Source organism: Littorina saxatilis, linkage group LG9 (genome assembly GCF_037325665.1).
Source record: "Littorina saxatilis isolate snail1 linkage group LG9, US_GU_Lsax_2.0, whole genome shotgun sequence".
In the NCBI taxonomy this organism is placed as follows: Eukaryota; Metazoa; Mollusca; class Gastropoda; order Littorinimorpha; family Littorinidae; genus Littorina; species Littorina saxatilis.
The window spans coordinates 46,913,062-46,922,194 of NC_090253.1; the positions used below are offsets into that span (position 1 = coordinate 46,913,062).

The window sequence follows — 9,133 nt, forward strand, 5'->3', positions numbered from 1 at the left end:
TATTTTTATCGACAGCAACATTGCGTCGGGCCGATGTCGGGGTTTATTACGTACATTTGCCGAGTTTTACACACAGTCAAAACGATATCGGCGCGACAACGGACGTCGACACACGACATTTGACGACGTCACCCGACTGAAATCGTCAGTCGGCCGACGAAAGCTTGCTAGCTGGGAACACGCTCCCGTGGAACTTTACAGTGAGGATGGGAAGATCAAGCAAAACGCTGTAAAGGTCGGTAAAATGTCATCCAAAAGACATGCCAAAGGAAAGTGTATGAGCCCAGCCCCTCGGGCAGGCTGCATAGGCACATTCTGAAAATCACTGACCACAGCACACTTCAGACTGGACAACGACTTGTCAGGAGAGGCAGACATTGTCACGGTGATATCTACATATCCATTTCAGGCAGAACAGAAAACATATTTCAACGTCAACGTGGGAGCCCATCGTGCATTCGACGTGGACGACACGGAGCAGTTCTTCGTGGTGGTGGAAGAGCCCCAGCTCCCCGACGTGTCCCAGCTAGCAAGCTTTCGTCGGCCGACTGACGATTTCAGTCGGGTGACGTCGTCAAATGTCGTGTGTCGACGTCCGTTGTCGCGCCGATATCGTTTTGACTGTGTGTAAAACTCAGCAAATGTACGTAATAAACCCCGACATCGGCCCGACGCAATGTTGCTGTCGATAAAAATATGCAGAGTTACGGGAGATAACAACTTGAATTTATTATCATTATTTTAGCATTTGTTACGTCCCCTGTTCAAGCGTCGGGAACGGCGTGACATGACTCTGCAAATGCGAAACTAAATTATTCATATTTGTTGACTTTTTCACATAGGAGTAGGATAATTAATTGTAAGTTTTGTTTGTATATTTGCAATCAAATACAGCATGAGCTCAAACCATGAGTTTTACATTTTAAAAATACGCCATCATATATACTTGAAATACTCTAATAGCTTTCCTTACGGTACAAACAAGATTGAGTGTGAACATGGCCGGCTAGCTGCTACTTTCCCGCGTGAGCGAAGTTTATTTGTTTTCTTAGTTCAAGTTAATATCAAAAGAAGAGACATTCTTGCGAATGTTGGACAGCACATTGATGATATGTTATCCGAGACGAATGTCGCCTCGGGATCTCAATCTGAGTGCTGGTCCCAGTGCCACGTGGTGGCGGTGATAGTTGAAAAGTTAAAATTGTGGAGCCAAGGACGGATGGAAACCTACAGGTGTGTTGAAGCTGTTAACGTCAACTCGAGGACAACCGACGGATCCAGCGAGTAAGTGATTTTGGTTTTTTTTTCTTTAATGTTAGTTTTGCTGTTATACAGTGGGGGGGGGGGGGGGGGGGGAGTACATACTGCTGTATCTGTAGATGTAGATGTAGGTGTTTTGTCCTGTACAGTGGGGGGGGGGGGGGGGGGTGGAGCACATACTCATGATACTGCTGAATCTGTAGCTTTAAGTGTGGTTTGCACTGTTACACTTGAGGGGTGGGGTGTATGTATACTGATGTATCTGTAGCTGTAGGTGTGTGTATTGCATTGTAACACTTGGGGGGGGGGGGGGGTTCATACTGATCTATCTGTAGCTGGTGGTGTGTTTTGCACTGATGCACACCAATCTTACATGGTCCAATCTTACATGGTCCAACCTTACATGGTCCAAACCTACATGGTCCAATCTTACATGGTCCAATCTTACATGGTCCAACCTTACATGGTCCAATCTTGCATAGTCCAATCTTGCATGGTCCAATCTTACATGGTCCAACCTTACATGGTCCAATCTTACATGGTCCAATCTTACATGGTCCAACCTTACATGGTCCAATCTTGCATGGTCCAATCTTACATGGTCCAATCTTGCATGGTCCAATCTTGCATGGTCCAATCTTGCATGGTCCAACCTTACATGGTCCAACCTTACATGGTCCAACCTTACATGGTCCAATCTTACATGGTCCAACCATACATGGTCCAACCTTACATGGTCCAATCTTACATGGTCCAATCTTACATGGTCCAACCTTGCATGGTCCAATCTTACATGGTCCAATCTTACATGGTCCAATATTACATGGTCCAACCTTACATGGGCCAATCTTACATGGTCCAATATTACATGGTCCAATCTTACATGGTCCAATCTTACATGGTCCAATCTTACATGGTCCATATATATATTATTGGACCATGTAATATTGGACCATGTAAGATTGGACCATGTAAGATTGGACCATGTAAGGTTGGACCATGTAATATTGGACCATGTAAGATTGGACCATGTAAGGTTGGACCATGTAATATTGGACCATGTAAGATTGGTCCAATCTTACATGGTCCAACCTTACATGGTCCAACCATACATGGTCCAATCTTACATGGTCCAATCTTGCATGGTCCAACCTTACATGGTCCAACCTTACATGGTCCAACCTTACATGGTCCAATCTTACATGGTCCAACCTTACATGGTCCAACCTTACATGGTCCAATCTTACATGGTCCATATATATATATTATTGGACCATGTAATATTGGACCATGTAAGATTGGACCATGTAAGGTTGGACCATGTAAGGTTGGACCATGTAAGATTGGACCATGTAAGATTGGACCATGCGTGACCCAACATGGTTTAAAATCGTCACCACGAGTTTTCGTCACACCCAACAATTCAAAGTGTGGTGCAACACACGAACACTATCCAATGTTTTAGCCATTGGTTTGGATGAGCACGACAAACATTTCGTCTGCTTCTAAAGGTGCTATCGCCTCAGAACCGCAGGCGCGAAGAAAAGTTCGCAGGGATTTCCCGATTGCATAACCGGAAACGAAAGGGATCGCTACGAACTAAGTTTCGTTGGTCAATCTAAAGCTCGCTAATAAGCACCATTGTACTTCCTATGTCTTGAATTAACAGCTTTGTGTTGCATGACCTTGGATGACCTTGACCTTGGGTCAAGGTCACATGTATTTTGGTAGGAAAAATGTGTAAAGCAGTTCTTAGTGTATGATGTCATTGCTAGGTTTAGTTATTTGACCTTGACCCTGAAGGCCAAGGTCATGTAAAGGTCAAGGTCAAGCATGTGAGTCGTATGGGCTTTGCCCTTCTTGTTTATACTGCTGTAGCTGTACGGGGAGGGGGGGTATACTGCTGTAGCTGTTAGTGATTTTTGCACTGTTACACGGGGGGGGGGGGGGGGGGGGTGGAGTACATACTGCTGAATCTGTAGCTGTAAGTGTGGTTTGCACTGTTACACTTGGGGGGTGGGGTGTACATATTGATGTATCTGTAGCTGTAGGTATTGCATTGTAACACTTGGGGGGGGGGGGGGTGTACATACTGATCTATCTGTAGCTGTAGGCGTGTTTTTTACTGTTACACTTGGGGGGGGGGGGGGCGGTTTGTACATACTGATGTAGCTGTAGGTGTGTTATGTACAGTAGGCGGGGAGGGGGGGGGGGTTGAACATACTGCTGTATATGTAGCTGTAGGTGTGTTTTGCACACAGGGGGTGGGGGGGTGGGGGGGGGGGGGTTGTACATACTGCTGTATCTGTAGGTCTAGGTGTGTTTTGCACTCTACACGGGGGAAGGCGGTTGAGTGTTGTACATACTGCTGTATCTGAAGCTGTAGGTATGTTTGGTACTGTTACAGTGGTGGCAGCGCGGGGGGAGGGGGATGTACATAATTCTGAATCTGTAGCTGTAAATGAGTTTTGTACTGTTACAGTGGTGGGGGAGGGGGGTTGTACATACTGCTGTAGCTGTAGGTGTGTTTTGCACTGTTACTAAGGGGGAGGGGAGGTGTACATACTGCTGTAGCTGTAGCTGTAAGTAATTTGTGCACTGTTACACTTGGGGGGTTGTATATACTGCTGAATCTGTTGCTGTAGGTGTGTTTTATACTGTAATACTGAGGGGGGGGGTGTATACGGCTGTATCTGTAGCTGTAGGTGTGTTTTGTACTGTTACAGTGAGGGCGGTAGGGGCGGGGGGTTCTACATACTGCTGTATCTCTAGCTGGTGATTTGTTTTGCACTGTTACACTGGGGGGGGGGGGGGGTTGTACACACTGCTGTATCTGTAGGTTTGTTTTCCACTGTAACACTGGGGGGGAGGGGGGGTTATACTGCTGTAGCTGTAGCTGTAAGTGAATTTTGCACTGTTACACTTGGGGGGGGGGGGGGGTGGTGGTGGTACATACTGCTGTATCTGTAGCTGCACCCAGCCAGCAAGACATTAGCGGCCGATAGTCGGCCGAACACCCTTCAAAAAGTCGGGCAGGTGACGTCAAAAGATACGACGCGGGTGTTGGCCCGACTAACTTTTGCAAAGAGGCAACGAGGCGGCCGACAGGCGGCCGAACACCTGTACTATGGCGGCACGCATCCGGTCCGATGTTAATCGGCCCGATGGCTTGTTGGACCTGCGGCCCGACACCTTATGCCGACATCGTCCCGATGTCTTCCCGCTGAAATCGATATCTTCCCGATGTCGGCATAAGGTGTCGGACCGCAGGTCAAACAAGTCATCGGGCCGATTAACATCGGACCGGATGCGTGCCGCCATAGTGCAGGTGTTCGGCCGCCTATCGGCCGCATCGTTGCCTCTTTGCAAAAGTTAGTCGGGCCAACACCCGCGTCGTATGTTTTGACGTCACCGGCCCGACTTTTTGAAGGGTGTTCGGCCGATTATCGGCCGCTAATGTCTTGCTGGCTGGGGTGGCGCAAAGTGAAACTGTACCGACGACCGGGAGCGGACGCCATCAGCACCTACAGCCCTCCTGCACATCTCCCTTGCTGCCAGCCGTCCGACGTGTCTTTCTACAGGCTGGGCGGTCAGCACGTGCTGCTGGTGACAGATGAAGAGAACGACGCCATTCACGTGGTGGATGTGAGCGGTGGGTGTCTGAGATTTGTGCGCTACCTGGCCCCGGGCTGTCCCTGGCTGATCCAACCCACCGCCATCACTGTGGATGTCTCCGCTCGCCTGTGGCTGGCCTGCAGGGGCGGTACCATCATCTGTATGGAGCCCGTCGATACGTGATGCAACGGTATGCGTGGCTCTCTTTCCCTGTCCGTCTGCTTGTCTGTTAGTCTGCTTGTCTGTCTGTTCCCCTGTAAGTCTTTCCACCTGTCTGCTTAACCCCTCTGTCCCTGTCTGTCTTACTGTCTATCCCACCTTCTCTCTCTCTCTCTCTCTCTCTCTCTCTAGCTCTCTCTCTCTCTCTCTCTCTCTCCCTTGAAAAATAAGGTTCCATCATCATCATCATCTCTCTCTCTCTTTCTCTCTCTCTTTCTCTCTCTCTATCTCTCTCAATTTCTCTCTCTCTCTCTCACTTTCTCTCTCTCGCTCTCTCTCAATCTCTCTCTCTCTCTCTCTCTCTCTCCGGTCCTCCAACTGTTTCTCTCTGTCTGTCTGTATATCTCTCTTTGTCTGTGTGTCTGTCTGTCTGTCTCTGTCTCTGTCCTATTTCTCTTTCTCTGCTTTTTCTGTAACTGTCTCTCTCACTCTCTGTGTTTGTCTGTTACGTGCTAGTAAAGGCTACCTACCACACAGTGATATTCCAAGGCATCGCCAACATTAATAGCTGCAGTCGAATGTGCAAAAGTGTGCACAGATATATGCCAATGATTACCGTCTAGACCATGACATGCACAACACATTTACGAAAGCAACTAATGCATTTTGGTTTACTTTCCAGGTGTGACGGGAGCGCCCCAGAACTCTGTTACATAAATGTGTCCATCGAACCAACGCAAATATATGTGGCCTACACTGTAGACTGGATTCACTAATAAATTGTGATTAATGTCACTGCTGTCATTGGGGGGCTCCTTTTTATATTTAGTCAAGTTTTGACTAAATATTTTAACATCGAGGGGGAATCGAAACGAGGGTCGTGGTGTATGTGTGTGTGTATGTGTGTGTGTGTGTGTGTGCGTGCGTGCGTGCGTGCGTGTAGAGCGATTCAGACCAAACTACTGGACCGATCTTTATGAAATTTGACATGAGAGTTCCTGGGATTGATATCCCCATACGTTTTTTTCATTTTTTTGATAAATGTCTTTGATGACGTCATATCCGGCTTTTCGTGAAAGTTGAGGCGGCACTGTCACGCCCTCATTTTTTGACCAAATTGGTTGAAATTTTGGTGAAGTAATCTTAGACGAAGCCCGGGGTTCGGTATTGCATTTCAGCTTGGTGGCTTAAAAATTAATTAATGACTTTGGTCATTAAAAATCTGAAAATTATAAAAAAAAATAAAAATTTATAAAACGATCCAAATTTACGTTTATCTTATTCTCCATCATTTGCTGATTCCAAAAACATATAAATATGTTATATTTGGATTAAAAACAAGCTCTGAAAATTAAATATATAAAAATTATTATCAAAATTTTTTTTTCGAAATCAATTTCAAAACACTTTCATCTTATTCCTTGTCGGTTCCTGATTCCAAAAATATATAGATATGATATGTTTGGATTAAAAACACGCTCAGAAAGTTAAAACGAAGAGAGGTACAGAAAAGCGTGCTATCCTTCTCAGCGCAACGAATACCCCGCTCTTCTTGTCAATTCCACGTGCACTGCCTTTGGCCACGGGCGGTGGAGTGACGATGCTACGAGTATACGGTCTTGCTGCGTTGCGTTGCGTTCAGTTTCATTCTGTGAGTTCGACAGCTACTTGACTAAATATTGTATTTTCGCCTTACGCGACTTGTTTATGTTACTCCACTGTGGTCAAAGAATCAATGCAGTGACATGGACATTGCACTGCAGACTGGATCTGCTGATCTAGATTTATTTCATTGGTGTGCCGATGGTGCTCCTGTGCTCTGTAAAATCACAGTGACCAAGTGAAATGTAAAATTCTTTGTGTATTAGACTTTGATTTATTTCAACATACTGAATTTGATATATGAGCCAATGTCAAAAGGTGCTGTCTGACAGCTTCGAAAATCAAAGTACATCCAAAGTAAAATGACTGGTGTTTTGAGTTGCTTAACACATTCAGTATATAGTTTCTAAAGGAGAAAAGGGAAAATCTTTCACAACGGCTGTGTTATTTGGCCGTTAAGTTGAGGCTTGACGAGTGTCTCTTGTGGCATGTAAGGACATAAACCTGATTTTTTCCTTTTTTTTCTAGAACTTTCATTTCTACTGAGCTCGCATATGAGTATTGTAGATTAAATATAATCAAGTTAAAAGCGCATAAAAGAAAGAAATTAAAACTTTTGTGGAAAAAAATGAAATTTGATAAAAAAGTGTCTAGTGTGACATTGTGACGACAAAGGTTAAATTAGCCAGAAATGGTACCAAACTTCAAAATATAGTGGTTATTTTCATTGTTTTTCCTTTTCACCGACAGTTTTTGTTCAAAACTGGTTCTTTTGTGTATCTAGTTGAACAACAACATTTTTTGGAAGCTTTTTTAAAGTTTGAGTTTTTGTGACGCAAAGAGTCACGCTAGACACGCAATTTTCAAACTTTAATAATTTCTTTAAAAAGCGGACAAATGGGACGAAAAACACACAGAACTATGTATTGGGGTTCATGCAATCATTTGGTTTAAATCCAACTGCCCAGAAAAAAGCTTATTAGCATTTTTTCTAAAACTATCGAGAGTACTCAAACACCTTGTCAAAATACGTCCCTAAAAAGCACTAATTTGCGTAATTAATGAGGAGCAGAATTTTAACTGTTTATAGTTAGTCTTTGGTTTTTCTCTGCGATCATCTTTATTCATTAATCTCTCAGAAAAACCAAAAGTTCCATCTGAGTGTACATTCAGTAAATAGTTACAGAACTTATAAAATACCTAGCGTACCCACAGCACCTTTTGACATTGGCTCATATGCCATTCTTTAATTGCTCATTGTGATTAATTTCACTGGGGTTACGGGAGTGCTCCTGTACTCTGCGACATAAATGTACTGAAGGTACCAACGCATTGCTAGTGATATGATTATGTGACTTCTCTGTAGAGTGGACTTGCTGATTGCAGTTGATTTTAACTTGCTGATTTTGATTTATTTTGACTTGTTGATTTTGATTTATGTCAATTTGTTGTTTTCGATGTTTTTTCACTGGTGTCAAGAGAGTATCCCCTGCACTCTAGCTGCTTATACATGTTGTAATCTTCTTTTTACATTTAGTCAAGTTTTGACTAAATGTTTTAACGTAGAGGGGGAATCGAGACGAGGGTCGTGGTGTATGTGCGTGCGTGCGTGCGTGTGTGTGTGTGTGTGTGTGTGTGTGTGTGTCTGTGTGTGTGTGTAGAGCGATTCAGACTAAACTACTGGACCGATCTTTATGAAATTTGACATGAGAGTTCCTGGGTATGAAATCCCCAGACGTTTTTTTCATTTGTTTGATAAATGTCTTTTATGACGTCATATCCGGCTTTTTGTGAAAGTTGAGGCGGCACTGTCACGCCCTCATTTTTCAACCAAATTGGTTGAAATTTTCGTCAAGTAATCTTCGACGACTTCGGTATTGCATTTCAGCTTGGTGGCTTAAAAATTAATTAATGACTTTGGTCATTAAAAATCTGAAAATTGTAAAAAAAAATAAAAACTTATAAAACGATCCAAATTTACGTTCATCTTATTCTCCATCATTTTCTGATTCCAAAAACATATAAATATGTTATATTTGGATTAAAAGCAAGCTCTGAAAATTAAATATATAAAAATCATTATCAAAATTAAATTGTCGAAATCAATTTAAAAACACTTTCATCTTATTCCTTGTCGGTTCCTGATTCCAAAAACATATAGATATGATATGTTTGGATTAAAAACACGCTCAGAAAGTTAAAACAAAGAGAAGTACAGAAAAGCGTGCTATCCTTCTTAGCGCAACTACTACCCCGCTCTTCTTGTCAATTTCACTGCCTTTGCCATGAGCGGTGGACTGACGATGCTACGAGTATACGGTCTTGCTGAAAAATGGCATTGAGTTCAGTTTCATTCTGTGAGTTCGACAGCTACTTGACTAAATATTGTATTTTCGCCTTACGCGACTTGTTGTTCTTGTTCTTGTTCTTCTTGTTCTTGTTCTTCTTCTTCTTAACCGTACATAGACTGTACTCAACTCTCAAGGAACCAACGCAT

At 43.6% G+C, this 9,133-nt stretch overlaps 1 protein-coding gene across 1 annotated transcript; it reads left to right on the forward strand.

Moving 5' to 3' along the window:
• Window positions 1-4,641: 4,641 nt before the first annotated feature.
• On the forward strand, window positions 4,642-7,875 carry LOC138976271 (uncharacterized). Its single transcript, XM_070349111.1, has 2 exons — window positions 4,642-5,065; window positions 5,717-7,875. Exon 1 carries the CDS (start codon window positions 4,717-4,719, stop codon window positions 5,056-5,058), a length of 342 nt encoding a protein of 113 aa, XP_070205212.1. The 5' UTR covers window positions 4,642-4,716; the 3' UTR covers window positions 5,059-5,065; window positions 5,717-7,875.
• The last annotated feature ends 1,258 nt before the right edge of the window (window positions 7,876-9,133 follow it).

Coding starts and splice junctions, on each gene's coding strand:
- LOC138976271 (XM_070349111.1), top strand. CDS start 4,717: ATGTCTTGCTGGCTGGGGTGGCGCAAAGTGAAACTGTACCGACGACCG.